The sequence below is a fragment of the Typopeltis vanoorti genome, chromosome 24 (assembly GCF_054136105.1).
Source record: "Typopeltis vanoorti isolate ZY-2024b chromosome 24, IOZ_Tvanoo_1.0, whole genome shotgun sequence".
NCBI lineage: Eukaryota > Metazoa > Arthropoda > Arachnida > Uropygi > Thelyphonidae > Typopeltis > Typopeltis vanoorti.
In genome coordinates this window covers 24,963,555-24,982,766 of record NC_143572.1, presented here as the reverse complement: position 1 = coordinate 24,982,766, position 19,212 = coordinate 24,963,555, and the positions used below count along the sequence as shown (strand labels likewise).

The 19,212-nt window shown below is 36.2% G+C and overlaps 1 protein-coding gene across 6 annotated transcripts in view; it reads right to left on the bottom strand.

Annotated features, from left to right (window-relative positions):
- The window catches only part of LOC150093031 (terminal uridylyltransferase 4-like), a 621,373-nt gene that overhangs the window by 558,372 nt on the left and 43,789 nt on the right, over positions 1–19,212 (bottom strand). For 2 of the 6 annotated variants that reach the window (XM_090413454.1, XM_090413464.1), the window contains exon 1: positions 581–714. The exons of 2 other annotated variants lie outside the window; for them this stretch is intronic. Coding sequence is in view for 1 of the 4 variants with exons in the window: in XM_090413460.1 (XP_090269586.1) it covers positions 442–448 (7 nt within the window). In the remaining 3 variants the exon portion in view is untranslated. 2 more of the 6 variants (XM_090413460.1, XM_090413457.1) reach the window with 2 other exon arrangements.

Genomic DNA, 19,212 nt, shown 5'->3' with positions numbered 1-19,212 from the left:
GACATTTTGCTATTCAACGAGATAAACAACCAGGTTATATTCCCTATTATGTTATGTTATTATGAATCTACAGACATAGGATACACCGGGGCATAAGATAAACATAGGGCTAACCATCTTGCGGTTAAATGTAGAAAAATCCTCGACACCGCAAAGCAAAAGAGGAGTGAGGGAATAAGAAGACTAGAAAGGATGGAAATTGGAAACCAATTAGTAGGCCTTTACTACCTATGAAACAGAGGAATCTTTATAATCCAAACAACAGAATTAACTTCACTCTTATATCAGGTCGAATGAGGTTGCAAACTGAGTATTTTATAACAATGTACAAGCGGAAAATATCAGACATACAGAAGTTTTTATATGGTTAATTACCTAGATACGATCGTTCCATTATAATTCTTTTGTAATAAATAAATAAATAAAAAACTTTACACTTACGAAGCATATTGAAGAAGAAGTGCTAGTTGTTATCAACCTACGATAGCTGCTTAGAATAGCAAGAGCCTTTTTTTTCCCCTTTTTTTTTTTTTATAAGTGTCTTGAGAGCTAATAAGTTTCTGAAGTATCGTAACCTTACCTGACTGAAAAATGCGTAGCGAGCAATATTATGTGATTCATTGTAAATTCCTTAAAAGCTGTCCGCTGAGGAAACGCAAATTAATCCGGCACTACCATAAGAACAATACTGCCACCCTAAATGATATCATTCCCTCTGTTGTTTGAAGAGGCGATATCCTTTACCCGGTTTGCGATAGTGGTCGCACCTTCTTGGCGTAATATAAAAGAAACAGCCAATAAAAGGTTGTTTGCAAAGTGGGATCAAAGTATTACAAGCAAAATATAATACTCCGTGAGAATATCTAATGAAGAAAAAGGGGTAAGTAAAAGTGTTTACAAAATTTGCAGACAAGCTAACTTTTTTGTTTTGTTTTGTTTTGCATGCAAATACTCATTATAACATTACTAGCCAACGCTCTTGTTCAATATACAAAAGCTGAACAAACGTTTTATCCTGTATAAGTTGTTATACGGTTTTCCAACGTTTTCAGTGCTATACTGTACTTTGTTGTTAGGTATCAAAAACTAAGTATTATTAGTTTCTGATACCCAACATCTGAAATTGGGTATCACTTTCTAATACTGAGCTGATGGGACGAGCTACGGTTTGATGTTAATTCAAAATTTTACTGCAGTAATATATTAAATTCACTGAAAATTAATTCATAGGGCTCCTTGGCGAGTATATTTTGTACATACGTGCACGCTTTCACCTGCCAGTCTACTTTGTAGAAAGAAATGCTCTGACTTCAGCTAGAAAGGCAGTCATCATGACAGGAAACATTGACAAACAAATCACATGACATTAAGCCTGAAATTAAACATTGCATTCTAGTTAACGTAGAAAGAGAAGAGCAGTTGTTCTTGCTAGGCTCCGCTTAGATCACAGTCGTCTTATGTATTCTCATTTACTGAGGGCTGATGACCCACCTGTGTGTGAAAAATAGTAAGACGCAACACGTTGTCTCACTGTTTGTCATATTCTGATGAAGTCAGCACTTTACAAGAGGGGGAATGAAATTTTTACCTGTCTAGCCAAGCCATATACACTCAGGCAGATGTTATCAGACCCACACAAACTGCATGATGCTTTAACCTTTTACAAAGAATTAATTTGTACAAACCCATTTGACTATCATTTTATTTATAGGCAGATACTGCACCGCTTAACTTAATTTTTGTACATACATATTATTTACTAATTTATCTTTGACTATTTACGTAGTGCTGTAACCTTTGACCTTGTGTACTGCTGTAATATAGGACAGTGTGACCTCTGCTATTCTCGTGAATAAACCATAAATCAACCAACCAGCAGTTCCGCTGTAAAAGAATGTTGGACAGCCGTTGCTCGTGTTCCTGCAAGTTTAGTAGAAATGGAGAAGGGCATAATGGACGCTACTTATGCTGAACAACGCCCATGAAAATATATGTCGAAGAGACACGATGTGGAAACTGATCGTCTGTGAGACAAGTAGCTGAAGAGAGTCTTGAGAAAGAAGATATTCAGCTTCTGGACTGAACTGCAACGCCGATCGCGAGTCAGGCCAAATCGCTCGACATCAGTGCACTACCTTACTAACGCTCTTCTGGAAGAATGGAAGATCTTCTAGGACGACTATGCTAGATTTTGGGCTGTAAAAATAAGCCAAAATCTAGTATAGTCGTCCTAGAAGATTGAAAGCTGTTATAGGCAAAAGATGGACAACTCAATATTAATACATTTCAATATTAAAGTGAGAGTTGGGAAGAGCAGACGTCTTGATATTTTTAATCAAATAGTGTATTTAAAACACGACAGTTATATGGTAAAAGGGACATTGTACCGAGCGATGTGTAGTCTATATTTAAGTTGCAAGTCGGCAGCTAGAATTGAAGGAGGTACATGAAGACTGTTTGATATAAAATTCAAGTGTAACGGTGAATGCTCTCTCCACTCTTATTCATCATCGGAATCCCATTATGAAGGGGGGGGGGGAAGTAACATTAAACCTAATATCAAAAATGGAGAAATTAATCTCGGCTCTTTATACGGTTAATGTTATACTCCAGTACGAGTCTGCAAGACTTCTTAACGAAATTGAATAACACTACCGTAACCAACTGGGCATGAAAATCAGCAAGGAAAAGACAAAGACTGGAAAACAGTGAAGCACATAAGCTGCATTCTGAATGCAAAACCTGTAGAACAAGAAAACATTTCAGCTATTTGTGCATAAATGTTTAGTGAAGATAGTTAATTAAATATTGGAAGTATACACAACAGAAGAAGCAACTCTGGTATGGTGGGGGAGTCTAATGAGCAAAATGATATGGAATAAGAAAGAAAGCAGTCAAAATACTAAACTAACTAAAGAAGACAATGCAATTTTAAAAATTGATCAGAGAGTTGGCTATATTTAAGTTGCTCTGACCTGAGTATCTCTGACCTCTCATATCTCTAAGGTCTCCAGTCATTTGATCAATGACTGGAGACCTAGACCATCAGTGGCCTAGTCATAATAAAAATGAAGAGATTAGGATGAAGCTTGGTAATGTTAGCAACCATGAATGTGTGAACAAAGCTAAACTCAGGTGATATTGTTACTTAAACAGAACGAGAGAAGAAAGGTTAGCTAAACAGGTATTTGATGCTAGCTTGGATGGAAAAAGACGCAGAAGATCAAGATCTAGGTGGATTAATGCATTTAAGAGTGCCTTAGAAGACCAGATCAGACAATATTGGAGTCCTGGCAAGACTAATTTGGAGGAAAATTCTTGAAAGTTCGTAATAATGTAAATGTTTGTAGCACTATCATAGTATCCTATACACATCTTGACGGTAATATCAGGAATTTTGTGATGCCGATGACTTGACATAAAAATAACTTTCACCCCTGTTATATTTCAATTTAAATACTCCTAAAAACCTTTTTCAAATCTATCTATAATAAAAAGGATAATTCCGAGAGATCTGCATCAGAACATATTAAAGATGTGTAAAAGAAAAGAAGACACAAATTCGGATTAGCCTATGATATTACCAGCGAAGGTCATCCTGGACTAGAGCAGAAAAGAGAAATGCTGTACACGGATTACAACTGTTTTGTTAGAAAATTTAAGGAAACTTCAGAAATACTATAAACAACTACTCAGTAGTCAGCGCGGTTAGCCTAGTGGGTATGCGTTTCGCAACCATATGCCCTTAAGAGATGCAGAAGCGGAGTGGCGAACCGGCTGCATTAAAGCAAATGAACGAAATTTTTTTAAAAAATTTAAATTTTATTTTAAAATAATTTTTTTTCAATATGATCTTATTATTTTTGTTTTTCATAAAATTGCCTGCAATATTATCCAAATTGAATTTTGCTTAAATAATATTAGTAAAAAAAAAAAAAAAAAGCTTTTATGAAGAGAGCGGGATTTATAGATAATATTTAGGATGTTTAGTGCCTTTTATTGATGGATTGTAGGCGTTCAATATTTCGTTTTCTGTGATTTATGGGTAATAATAATCATATTATTGTTAAACGTTTGAACCATAAATATTACTGTGTGATTTCTAACAGCTATTCCTAACAGATTCAAATGCTAGTTTAACAATCAACCAAAAGAGAACGTCAGCCCTAGACGTGTTTGTTGGTGTTAGAGCAATAATATCTGGTTTCGTTGTTTCACAGCCATCAATAGTTAAAACGTCATTTGACAGTTGGAGGCCTTACAGTGCAAGACAACATATTTATCTACACAAGGAAACGGAAAGCATCTACAGTACCACACTTTCCAGCTAACCTCTCAGGTATGTTGAACATTATAGCTTTTATTTCTAAAGCATGGTCTCTGTAATGAACCTTATTTGATTTAGTAATTTCAGTTAAAAGAATCTGAAGGCAGCGAAAGTATTTTAAAATATTAAGAAGAATATATAAACGAACATAAATGAATGATTATGTTAAATATTAAAGTAAACAGTAAATGCGAAAAAAAGTTGTAAAACTAGCATTGTAGATTACTTGTAGGTTATTTAAAGATAACATAGAAATTTACTGATTTTGATTTAAATCCCGGATATTCTGTCTCTTGAGAGAAATTATATGTTATAATTATGTAGTTGAACATATTCATTGTAATATATATGCAGTATTTGTTCGCATAATGATTAAAACACATTGTAGGTGTTTTAACAATTGTATGCACAGTATAGAGTTTCTATATCTATGAAGAACAAAAAGATCACGATGATTCTGGTTTTCTCATTGCTAGAATGTGGATCTAAAGTCATTAAAGCTAGTTTTTTTTTTTTTTTTTTTTTTCCCCATAGGTACGAAAATTAATTTTTAGCATCACTGGTGTTAGCATTAAAATTATATATATAAAGCTATCGTTTGCTTTAGTACTTTTTTCTAAATGTATAAATTAAGTTCTATTTCACTTTAATTTTATTTATATTTATAATTTTAATAATCAACGAGTCTTCCTTAAAAACAGACTGTTTCTTAAAATCAAACAATGACTAAATTCTTCGTTTAAATTAGTAACTCTCTTCAATTTTAAAGTAGGTGTATCCTGTTAATTACAAAATTTTAATATGTATTTTTTAAATTGTTCAAATAAATTTAAAAATTTCCAGTGTAGATACCAATTACAATATAATTATTTATTTATACTTGGCAATTTCCCATATAACTTATTGAAAATGTTTATCCATTAAAATTGTATATCCATTAAAAGAAATTCGGGTTTTCCTATTCCTGTATATTTCCTCCGGGTGTTTACATAACGATCACGTATATTTATTGCTTAAAAAGATTGCCGCATTGATTTGTGATACCTAACCATTACTATACTTTATAATTCTATTCAATCGCTTTTCTAGGCGCTGTGTGTGTGCTCCTTTTTTAAGATTTGATTCTTTGGCAGGTAACTGATGTTTCTCATTCCTGAAAGATTGCTATCATCTTAAAGAGATATTCAACCATCACAAACACCCTTACTAGGGAACGCCAGACGGATGAACATCAGCATCACGAATCTCTGGAATTCGGGGAAGTATCTTAGATAAACATAATAATTATTATTTTTTAAATGATTATAGTATTTTATATGAATTTGAATGATGCACTTAAATGGATTTGGTATAAGGGATCTGGAAAAATTACTTATAGGATGAAATCTAATGCAAAAGAGTCGAGGACTATAGATCATAAAGATGAGGAGTATACGTATGTAAAGCTATAGTGTACATAATGATATGAATGACTTTGAACATGGTTATGTATATGGCAAAGGGATGGAAATGTACGCTTTGGGTTCGCACCTTTTCAATGTCTCTGCGGAGGGAAAAGAGGAAGTTGTCCGGCAAGACTGTGCTGATTGTAGATCTGACTATATGAAAAGCCAGATGGTAATTTATTATATCTATACACAAAGGCTAGGAACAAAGGAAATGAGTTCGTCGTTTTATTGGACACGTTGCGGCCTAAGAGTGTTGGGAAACCTTATGGTTACATGCTGAACTAGCTAGAAATTATGAACTCAGAAGAATACTACCTTTGGTCCTATGGTATCAGTTACTGAATGGGAAAGACATCCGCAATGCACGCGAATTTTTGAAATAGTGCTTAGATGAGGCGGAATCTGAATGTATCCCTAGAGTTCGAAGAACAAATAAAGTGGGAATTAAATAGATGTAGAACCATATTAAGCAAGCGATCCATAAGAAGTAGATGATGTGGAAAGAATATCGCGAGAATAGTGAGAGACGATATGAAATGCATCGAGCGCAAACCAGAAAAGTAACGAGTATTGTGAGGAAAGATAAATGAATTATGAAAAGAAATTGGATGATGTTGACTAAAGGAAAGTCAAAACAGAATTTTATACCGCAAATTAAAGAAACAATAAATGTGGAAGAATAACTTTATTCAATGTAGATACTGTTATGTCAGAAGCAGATGGGATTGTTCAATGAGTGCCCATTTTTCTGAAATATATCAACCAATTGTATGTAACCTGGTGCACAGTACTACTACATTGAATGAGGAGACAGAAGGGCATGAGAAGGAGGTTCTAGTGATGTTATATAACCTGGATAAGAATTAGACAATAGAAACAGAAGGGATATCAGCACGTGTGCTAACGGATGCTACTGATATTCAGCACTTGCTGAATGATCTCGATATGCATCAAGCCAAAGTATTGTACTTTGGCTTGATGAGATTTCCAACGGTTTATTAGCGGAGGTATGCTAGAAGAAACTGAAGAGATTAGAGATCTTGATGTGATGCTGGATAAGAATTTGAACTTCAAAGTTCATATGGCAAAATTTGCAAATACAACTCAGAAGATAATTGCGATGCTGAAACGAACCTTGGCATATAAAGATAAGGAAATCATTTTGCCTCCTCACAAGGTCTTGATAAGACCGCACCTGGACTACTGTGTGTTGGTTTGGTCTCCTGGATTCAGAGGAGATAAAGAAGCTGTGGAAAAGGTGCAAAGAACAGTACAAAGATTACATTGGGAGTATGGTATGTAGATTATGAGGAGAGATTGAGAGTATGTGCACTACAGACTGTGGTTAACAGGAGAACGAGGAATGATGTGATAAAGTTCGATAAATTTTTGAATGAGTTTTATATCTCATGAAATTCTTCATTATATGGATATGGGAAGGAACACGGGATTCATCCATGGAAATTGAGTTCATTCACAGTTAAGAAAGTGGAAAGAGCTAGATTTTTTTCTCACAGAAAACTGAGTGAGTGGGACAGTATGCTCTTTGAAGACTCCTAATTAGATGAAAAAGAAGATCTCAACATAACAAAATACGAATGTGAACGATCAGACAGATGTCATAATACCATAATATACCAGCAATTGTACTTTTGACTCGCTCGATGCATGGAAACAATACGCAGATCAAACGAGAGGACTCTCCATCCTGCATACATCAGAAGTATTCGAAAACATTGGTTAATGTTACAGGCTTATCTGAAGAATTCACCGGTGTTATTGATATATTGATCCTAACGGGTATATCCGTTACTAATGATGAAGCAACTTCCAAATCCAAAGCTTTCAACAACATAGATCCTGCCAACAAACAAAAAGAGGCAGTGGAATATTAATATTCACAATATAAATTAATATCAAAAGAAACTGTTATAAGTTTGCGCATGCTAAAATCATCAATATAACCAATCGACAGCACCCCTCAATACTAAATGCTATATAGAGGCCGCCACACTTAAACATGATAAAATTCTTGCAAGAACTCAATTGTTGGTTTTTCGCCAAGAATTATGCTCAACTGAATAGCTAATAATAATCGGTGATATAAACATAAATATTGCAAGTGAAAACCATAACAACACTATACAATTCTTAGATATGCTATCTATGTATAACCTAATAACAACTATAACATCATGTACTAGAAAAGAAATAGTAGGAAATGCTATCACTTCTTCTTGCTTAGATCATATAAACATTCGGTTACTACCAAATAGTTACACTCCAGCAGTCATAAACTGCAAAGCAGCAGACCATTATATCACGGCCCTTGTTTTGCACTAAGACAATATCTTTGCAATGTGCTCCACACATGAAACACAATACAAAACAATAATAGATTAAGAAAATTCTACCACGAAATAAGAAAAATCGATTGGGAACACATGGCGTCACCAGATTCAATAGATACATACCTTACACAACAACATTACACTCGCACTGGAGGAAATATATAAGAAAGCTACAAAGAAAGTCAGAATTCGTTCAAAAACAAGCCAAAATCCTTGGATAACGCAAAACATAATCCTAGATATACACAGAAATTATATCCTATGGAAATAATTCAAACGATATCCAATTAACGCAGCTTGGAAAACCGAATATAAGATAACAAATAATTGCCTTACAACGCAAATAAGAAACGCAAAAAGAAATTACTACACAGACAAATTACCCTCCGCACAAAATAACATGAAACAAACCTAGCATCTGATGAATGAGATGATAGATTGTGCTCCCAACACTACCGCCTCTGAAACCATATTTCACGGCTTCATGAAAGACACTAAATCTATCCAACAACTGATGACTTTAAAGTTAAAGCAAATGACTTTAATCAATACTTTGAAGACTCTATCCAAGAACTACAGAGAAGGATCTCTCCAATCACAAAACGTGATCCACCACTCGGGCAGCAAACAAAACATACATTATGGTTCCCAACCATAAAAGAAGCAGAACTTCTCTCTGTAATAGATCAAATCAAGCCAAACAAAGGCCCAGGAATAGACGGCACCAGACAAGGCTATCAAACAACACTCAACTGGCCTAGGCCCGATCTTATTGAAATTAATAAATAAAATATTTTAAACTCGGACAAATAACAAGTATGTTAAAGACTGACATAATCACACCCATATATCAACATGGAAAAAGAAATTGAATCAATAATTACAGACCTATAGCAAGGCTACCAATTATCAATAAAATTGTGGAGCGAATCGTGCTAAGGAAACTCGAAACAATATACTGAGAACTTTCATATTATCCTCAAAACATAGTACAGCTTTCAGAAAAATAAGGAAACAACATCTCTCTTGGAAGATTTTGCAGACGTAATTAATACCGCCTTAGATAAAAATAAAATTGTCATGGTAGTCTTTATCGATTTGACTAAGGCATTTGACACATTCACACATCACACTTTATTAGAAAAACTAAGACATGTTGGAATAGATGGGCTTCTGCACACGTGGTTTAGAAACTACTTTCAAAATAGAAAACATATAACACGCATCGGGTCAAACCACAGTAGAGAGCTACCAGTAACCTGTGGAGTGCCACAGGGAGCTGTTCTCTCCCCCCACTCTATTCAACATTTACACGCACGATATTAACCAGCTACCTCTCAAAGGCAAGATCTTCCAATACGCACGATACAGCTATAACATCCATCAGTAATAATACAAGCATAGCTCAAATAAATATACAGCATGACATAAATCTGCTCATTTAATAGCTCCCCAAAAACTACATACACCTAAACTGTGATAAGACAAAATTAATTATATTCAGAAATCCACTGAGTCAACCAGTTGGTAATATGTATATAACCATCCAACATCCACTCTCCAACATAAAAAACACACAGAGCAATAAAACCCGAAATAATATGAAATAACAATAATATTTGTTTTTCAGTTTACAGTTTTCAACTGTAAACTGAAAAACAAATATTATTATTATTATTATTATTATTATTATACGGGCACCTCCATGAAGTCTGAAGACTCATCGCAGGAGATCCACTCTATCTAGACAATCTATCGTACCTCTCCTTGGACCCATTAATAGACAAAACACTCACAACTGACTCTGGCAACCCATTCCACTCATTCACCACTCTCCAACAAAAAATCTAGTCCTCACACCCCTACCAACCACACCTTCATTCAACTTCCAGGGTTACCCTTGTTCTGGTCCTTCTAGCCAAGTGCTGAAACATTTCCCTGCATCAATCCTATAAAACCCTTTAAGCAACTTAAATGTTTCTCTCAGATCCCCTCTTATTCTCCTATCAACCAATCTCTCAATCTATCCTCATAGGGAACATTCCACAGGCCACTCACCATCTTGGTCACTCACATCGAAATCCTCTCCACGGCTTCCTCATCCCTAAGAAACCCAGAGGACCAGAGTTGAGCACAGTAATCTAGATGTGGACTTATCAAGGCTTTATAAAGAGGAATAACAACTTCCTTATCTCTACATGTTAATCTATTCTTCAATAGCCAAGCAATCTTATGGATTACATTAGCAATATGTCCTCTAAACCTTAATTCTCTTTCTACTACTATCCTCAAATCTCTAGCTTCATCTATTTCGTGGAGTACAGCTCCATCAATATCATACACAGCTTGTAATCTGTTTATCCAAAAATGCATAACTTTATATTTCTCCACATTGAACTGATATCCAGTAAACCATCCTACAAGCCCTCCACATCATCTTGATTATTTATTACTCCACCTAATTTCACATCATCAGCAAACAACTGAATATTTCCTTTTAAGGTATTGCTGTTTAATTTCCTATATCATTTATGTATAAATGATTTGCGGTATTCTGTCAAACGCCTTCGCAAAATCGTGTAGCCATTTCCTTTAACTCAGGTGTTATACTATTATAAAACGTTAGTAAAATACTAAGGCATGACCGACCCTTCACAAAGCCATGTTGACCCTCTTACAGTATCATATTCTTATCTACCCATTCTTGAATTCTCTTTATGACCAACTTTTCTAGTCCTTTTACCGCCATGCCTGGGATACTGATTGGTCTATAATTTGCTACTGTACCAGAACCTCCCTTATGCAAGGGAATTATTTTGTCCACTTTTCACTCCCTTGGAACTCTACCAGAGCTGACACTTAAATTAAAGAGCCTAGTCAAAGGCATTGCCAGTTCTCTTGCGAATTGTCGCAAAACCCTAGCTTATATCCCATGTCATCTCACAGCTTTACATTGAGATTCTGCAATATCCTAAGAACTTCCAATTCATCCACCTCTGTTCCCACATCAGTGTCTCTCACATAACCTCACTAGGATGATATACTTTTGCAAAGTGGTCACTCGACTATTTTATCTGCTTCTCTCTCCTCATCACCACTCATCAAGGTTAATCTTCTATAGTCATTCTTCCTGTTATTTGCCACATAACGAAAGAACTCTTCGGGATTTCCTTTGGCCTGCTTGGCTAGATTCTTCTCATAATCTGATTTTGCCTTCCTTACCATGCTGGTCACCTTTCCTGCCTGAGACTTGTACTGTTCATGAATTTGCTGGTCGCCTTTCTCTTTATATACCCTCCACAGCATTTTCTTCTTCTGCAGCTCGTGCTTAATGATATTACTCATCCATCTAACACCTACTCGAATAACCCTCCTTACCCTAGATACACAATTTAATAGTGCTTCCTCTAGATGATCCTTAACTATATCCCATTCACTACTAACATTCTTATCCTGCAATGTTTTATGCCATAGCACACATATAAGTTTTTTCCTAAGCTTATCATAATCACTTGCCTTGTAGTTCACACATTTATCCCTTCTTCAGAGAATATTCCTCGTGTTCTACAATCTCCCAAGTCAAGACCGCATGGTCACTTTCCCAAATGGAGGCAATGTGGTCACCTCAGTTATGGATAGAGCCTCTGATTCCGATGACCAGATCCAATACTCTCCCACCCCTAGTCCCCTCTCCAGCACATACTGCCTTAATTTCATGTATTTCATCCACATTTCTTTCTCAATCACTTTTGGCATCCGTCTGTCAGTTTCATGTGAACCTAAATGCTAATGAATTTCCGAAATGGAATTAATCCACTTGAGATACCCAAATGAAAACAGATACGCTTTTCGCAAACAATAGCCATATAAAACCACTTATGAGTTAAATCTGATGTCATGTTTTTTGTAAGAAATGCTTCATAGAAATACATTTAAAATATATTTCTTTTCTGGGATGGACTCTTGTTTTTCAAACAAAATGTTATTCTTTCTTGATATATCTGATATATCATTAATTATTCAAACTAGGAGTCTCGAACTTCAACATAGAAGTCTGGAAAAGTTTTTAGTTTTCTATTCCATTCATTTCACAGATATTTCTACTCGTTTTTCACTTATGATTTCTGTCAGAAGTTTGAAGAATTCTCAGTACGAGAAAATCGGAATATAGCTAATCCCCGAGGATCAAATTTGTGCAGTTTTTCTCTCATTCATACTTATTTGCTCTCCGTAAATGCAATAACTATGTACACTTGCCTTTTATTATTTTTTTTTCATTAGTTATATTCGAAATATCAGCTGGCTTACTAAACATATGCGTATTCAGAACGATGTACGAAACATTTGTGTTCTTCAAAGGAATCTAGCCAGCACATCAACCTACCTGTGAAATTAAAAAACATTTACTGCTTAAATGAGTACGTACACACACACACACACACACACGCGCGCGCGCGCGCGAACGTTATTCGTCTTCCATGATGCCCGTTAGTTGGAAAGACCTGAGTTACAATCCAGTCTAGAATGCGAAGAACCTTTCCAGAATTTTTGAACTAATGGAAATTTAGCCGATCTCATACGAAGACTTCCGAACCTTTCGGGAAATTGGGTTCTTTCATCCCGAATAGCAGGATATCAATCGCTACAGTAATCATATGATGCTGAGGCTCTATAATGGAAGTAATTAAGTAAAACCAGGATCGTCATAGCCAACATCACGAATAAGAAGATGAGAAGAAACCAAAGTTTAAAATGAAGCATCCACAGGAGTAATTTTCCTAAATTTTTCGTTAAGTTTGTCTTATAATTTACAAGCAAGAAATAAATTATTTCTTGGATACAAAGGAATTAGAAGGTAACAACGAGGTTCTGGTGAAATTTACTACTAAACAATAAAATTTTGTAGAAATTGCTTGGTGTTTTAACATTTTTGCAATCATCATATATAAACTACTTTTGTTTTTTCTACAATGACAATAACACGTTTTTTTTTCATGTAATTATCAAAACACTGCAAAAATTGACATTTTTATGTGTTATGTATAGTGATAATACTAGTGAATAATTATTCAAAAAAATTCCTCTTTATATAAGGGGACAATTAACTGCAATTAAAAATACACCAAACACGTTCTCGCTCCGCTAACGTATTGTAGGCATCATGACTAAGAACAGCGGTGTTTAAGAAAAAGGAAAAAATAATGAGCACCCTCGAAATATAGTATTGCTAAATGATATATATTAGGTAAGTTAGTGCGTAATAACAAAAATCTGGTAAGTAAAGTTGAATGTAAAAAAAAAAATTTATTTGGTATGGTGACTCTATCATAAAACATGTCATTGAAAATCGTCAGTATTTTACCTCGCTATGATGAAAAATGAATTACGAAGAAGGCTATTATGGCAAAAAAATAAATGTCACAATTATCTCTAAAGACTTTAGTCTTTAGAGATAATTGTGACATTATGATTAAGAATTATAGACACGTAAACACAAGATTAATTTAATATTTGCCAAATATTTCAGTCTGAAACTAACAGACTATCTTCAGTGGCTACATTAGGAACAGTTTTTAACAAGGTGGAATACCAACAATTGATCATTCAAAAGTAGAACGAGCCGCGTGATGTTACATTGCTAAGTATTAAAGAGAGGAAAAATTTCATCAGAGTGATGATTAAACTATAGGTATTAATTTACAATTTCATGTAATAATCTTAATTTATAAGTAACATTAGACTAATGTAGGAATTAAAAGTCTCAATTTAAAAAAAAAAATTAATGTGTTATCTGATTAAACTTTCCCATATTTTTGATAAGGAAATACAGTCATTTAGATTCAAGTTAGGGCGTTGAAGTAAGGCCTCAGCACTTTCTTTGAATAGGCGTTCAAATTTATAGCGACATCTGTGTAGAAGGCGAGTCTTGGACCAGAGGATGTTGTGGCTTGTTTCTATTCCGTGCTGAGCCAATCCAGACTTATCGGATTTGTTGTGCTGAATATATGATTGATGTTCTTGTATTCTTTCTTTCTACAGAGCATCCACAGTTTGTCCAAAGTACGAAAGATTACAGTTACAAGGAACTTGATGCACACCAGGCAGAAACGTAGTTGACGTTTATCTTTAGAAGAGGGGGAAATAGGTGGATATTTTGTATTTTGTTAATAGGTATATAAGTAGCTGTTAAATCATATTTCTTCAGAATTCTGGAAATTGGTTCTGAAATCTCGAAAACATATGGAATTGGAACTCGACGTATTGAATCTTTGTTGTTCTGGATTGGATTGTAGGAATCGAACAGACGTTGTGTACTTTTTTCGGAGAAGCCATTTAGTTTCATTTGATGTTTGATAGTTGAAAGTTCTTTCAGTAATTCATGAGAAATTGAACAATTAGTTCTAGCTCGTTGGATTTAATATTTGACAAACATTAAATTAATCTTGTGTTTACGTGTCCATAATTCTTATGATGGCATGGGCGGCTGTTGCATAAATTAGAGAATATTGGATTTTATTATAAACTATGGGCATGGATAAGAAGATGGCTGACTGATAGATACCAAAAAGTCATAAGGGGTGGGAGTCTGCAAGATTCAAGGTTCAACTGGTGTGCCTGAAGGATCAGTACTTGGTCCATTGTTATTCACTCTATACATTAATGAGAATGGGAAGGATTTGACTGGAAACATAAAGCTATTTTTGATGATGCAAGAAGGGGTGGTAATCAGGAATGCTGCCGATATGCAGTACTTGCTGAATGATTTGAAGAGGCTGGAACTTCGAGAATAAGAAAATTGCAATCAGTTCAATGTTTATAAATGTACGGTCATGCACTTTAGTGTGATCAAATGTATTACATCAAATGTATTATATTAGTGGGATTATGTTAGAAGAAACTTCAAGCTTGGAAACCAGGAGATTTAGTAGACAGAACGTTGAAGTTCAAGGTTCCATGTAAACACATAGAAATCATTTTGCAGGTTTACAAGGCCTTCATAAGACCTCACTTGGACGACTGACCGCAGGTCTTGTCTGCTGGTTTCAGTAGTAATTGTGATACAGTCGCAGGAGTGCAAAGAAAAGTCAAATATGGATTGTGGAACAGTGATTATGAAGGCAGATTGAAAATTGTGGACGGCAAACTCTAACAAAAAGGAGAAATAGGGTGATATGATTGAGATCTGACACTTCCTAAAAGGTTATTAAGAATTTAATTAAATCGATTTTCCTTTTTCGGGAACACAAGAGCATCCTTATAAGTTGGGAATGTCAAGTAGAAGATGAAGGCTAGATTTTCTCTCATGGGGATTAGAATAGTGTTTAAGATTAAGGAGTGCTCCGCTATTCAAGTGATGCAGAGGTTCTATAATGGACGCAAGTGGATAAAACCAGCCTCGTTATAACCAACATCGCAAATTCGAATAGCGGAGTGGGAAAATGTGAAAAGGAGCATGCTAGAGGTGCCTTTTTCAGAAATATTTCTTAGTGTTTAAGATTAAGGAATGCTCCGCTATTCAAGTGATGCAGAGGTTCTATAATGGACGCAAGTGGATAAAACCAGCCTCGTTATAACCAACATCGCAAATTCGAATAGCGGAGTGGGAAAATGTGAAAAGGAGCATGCTAGAGGTGCCTTGATGAGAAATTTTTCTTAGTGTTTAAGATTAAGGAGTGCTCCGCTATTCAAGTGATGCAGAGGTTCTATAATGGACGCAAGTGGATAAAACCAGCCTCGTTATAACCAACATCGCAAATTCGAATAGCGGAGTGGGAAAATGTGAAAAGGAGCATGCTAGAGGTGCCTTTTTGAGAAATATTTCTTAGTGTTTAAGATTAAGGAGTGCTCCGCTATTCAAGTGATGCAGAGGTTCTATAATGGACGCAAGTGGATAAAACCAGCCTCGTTATAACCAACATCGCAAATTCGAATAGCGGAGTGGGAAAATGTGAAAAGGAGCATGCTAGAGGTGCCTTGTTGAGAAATATGTCTTAGTGTTTAAGATTCAGGAGTGCTCCGCTATTCAAGTGATGCAGAGGTTCTATAATGGACGCAAGTGGATAAAACCAGCCTCGTTATAACCAACATCGCAAATTCGAATAGCGGAGTGGGAAAATGTGAAAAGGAGCATGCTAGAGGTGCCTTGATGAGAAATTTTTCCTAGTGTTTAAGATTAAGGAGTGCTCCGCTATTCAAGTGATGCAGAGGTTCTATAATGGACGCAAGTGGATAAAACCAGCCTCGTTATAACCAACATCGCAAATTCGAATAGCGGAGTGGGAAAATGTGAAAAGGAGCATGCTAGAGGTGCCTTGATGAGAAATTTTTCTTAGTGTTTAAGATTAAGGAGTGCTCCGCTATTCAAGTGATGCAGAGGTTCTATAATGGACGCAAGTGGATAAAACCAGCCTCGTTATAACCAACATCGCAAATTCGAATAGCGGAGTGGGAAAATGTGAAAAGGAGCATGCTAGAGGTGCCTTGTTGAGAAATATGTCTTAGTGTTTAAGATTAAGGAGTGCTCCGCTATTCAAGTGATGCAGAGGTTCTATAATGGACGCAAGTGGATAAAACCAGCCTCGTTATAACCAACATCGCAAATTCGAATAGCGGAGTGGGAAAATGTGAAAAGGAGCATGCTAGAGGTGCCTTGTTGAGAAATATGTCTTAGTGTTTAAGATTAAGGAGTGCTCCGCTATTCAAGTGATGCAGAGGTTCTATAATGGACGCAAGTGGATAAAACCAGCCTCGTTATAACCAACATCGCAAATTCGAATAGCGGAGTGGGAAAATGTGAAAAGGAGCATGCTAGAGGTGCCTTGATGAGAAATATTTCTTAGTGTTTAAGATTAAGGAGTGCTCCGCTATTCAAGTGATGCAGAGGTTCTATAATGGACGCAAGTGGATAAAACCAGCCTCGTTATAACCAACATCGCAAATTCGAATAGCGGAGTGGGAAAATGTGAAAAGGAGCATGCTAGAGGTGCCTTGATGAGAAATTTTTCTTAGTGTTTAAGATTCAGGAGTGCTCCGCTATTCAAGTGATGCAGAGGTTCTATAATGGACGCAAGTGGATAAAACCAGCCTCGTTATAACCAACATCGCAAATTCGAATAGCGGAGTGGGAAAATGTGAAAAGGAGCATGCTAGAGGTGCCTTGATGAGAAATTTTTCTTAGTGTTTAAGATTAAGGAGTGCTCCGCTATTCAAGTGATGCAGAGGTTCTATAATGGACGCAAGTGGATAAAACCAGCCTCGTTATAACCAACATCGCAAATCGAATAGCGGAGTGGGAAAATGTGAAAAGGAGCATGCTAGAGGTGCCTTTTTCAGAAATATTTCTTAGTGTTTAAGATTAAGGAGTGCTCCGCTATTCAAGTGATGCAGAGGTTCTATAATGGACGCAAGTGGATAAAACCAGCCTCGTTATAACCAACATCGCAAATTCGAATAGCGGAGTGGGAAAATGTGAAATGGAGCATGCTAGAGGTGCCTTTTTGAGAAATTTTTCTTAGTGTTTAAGATTAAGGAGTGCTCCGCTATTCAAGTGATGCAGAGGTTCTATAATGGACGCAAGTGGATAAAACCAGCCTCGTTATAACCAACATCGCAAATTCGAATAGCGGAGTGGGAAAATGTGAAAAGGAGCATGCTAGAGGTGCCTTGATGAGAAATTTTTCTTAGTGTTTAAGATTAAGGAGTGCTCCGCTATTCAAGTGATGCAGAGGTTCTATAATGGACGCAAGTGGATAAAACCAGCCTCGTTATAACCAACATCGCAAATTCGAATAGCGGAGTGGGAAAATGTGAAAAGGAGCATGCTAGAGGTGCGTTTTTGAGAAATATTTCTTAGTGTTTAAGATTAAGGAGTGCTCCGCTATTCAAGTGATGCAGAGGTTCTATAATGGACGCAAGTGGATAAAACCAGCCTCGTTATAACCAACATCGCAAATTCGAATAGCGGAGTGGGAAAATGTGAAAAGGAGCATGCTAGAGGTGCCTTTTTGAGAAATATTTCTTAGTGTTTAAGATTAAGGAGTGCTCCGCTATTCAAGTGATGCAGAGGTTCTATAATGGACGCAAGTGGATAAAACCAGCCTCGTTATAACCAACATCGCAAATTCGAATAGCGGAGTGGGAAAATGTGAAAAGGAGCATGCTAGAGGTGCCTTTTTCAGAAATATTTCTTAGTGTTTAAGATTAAGGAATGCTCCGCTATTCAAGTGATGCAGAGGTTCTATAATGGACGCAAGTGGATAAAACCAGCCTCGTTATAACCAACATCGCAAATTCGAATAGCGGAGTGGGAAAATGTGAAAAGGAGCATGCTAGAGGTGCCTTTTTCAGAAATATTTCTTAGTGTTTAAGATTAAGGAGTGCTCCGCTATTCAAGTGATGCAGAGGTTCTATAATGGACGCAAGTGGATAAAACCAGCCTCGTTATAACCAACATCGCAAATTCGAATAGCGGAGTGGGAAAATGTGAAAAGGAGCATGCTAGAGGTGCCTTGATGAGAAATTTTTCTTAGTGTTTAAGATTAAGGAGTGCTCCGCTATTCAAGTGATGCAGAGGTTCTATAATGGACGCAAGTGGATAAAACCAGCCTCGTTATAACCAACATCGCAAATTCGAATAGCGGAGTGGGAAAATGTGAAATGGAGCATGCTAGAGGTGCCTTTTTGAGAAATATTTCTTAGTGTTTAAGATTAAGGAGTGCTCCGCTATTCAAGTGATGCAGAGGTTCTATAATGGACGCAAGTGGATAAAACCAGCCTCGTTATAACCAACATCGCAAATTCGAATAGCGGAGTGGGAAAATGTGAAAAGGAGCATGCTAGAGGTGCCTTGATGAGAAATTTTTCTTAGTGTTTAAGATTAAGGAGTGCTCCGCTATTCAAGTGATGCAGAGGTTCTATAATGGACGCAAGTGGATAAAACCAGCCTCGTTATAACCAACATCGCAAATTCGAATAGCGGAGTGGGAAAATGTGAAAAGGAGCATGCTAGAGGTGCCTTTTTCAGAAATATTTCTTAGTGTTTAAGATTAAGGAGTGCTCCGCTATTCAAGTGATGCAGAGGTTCTAT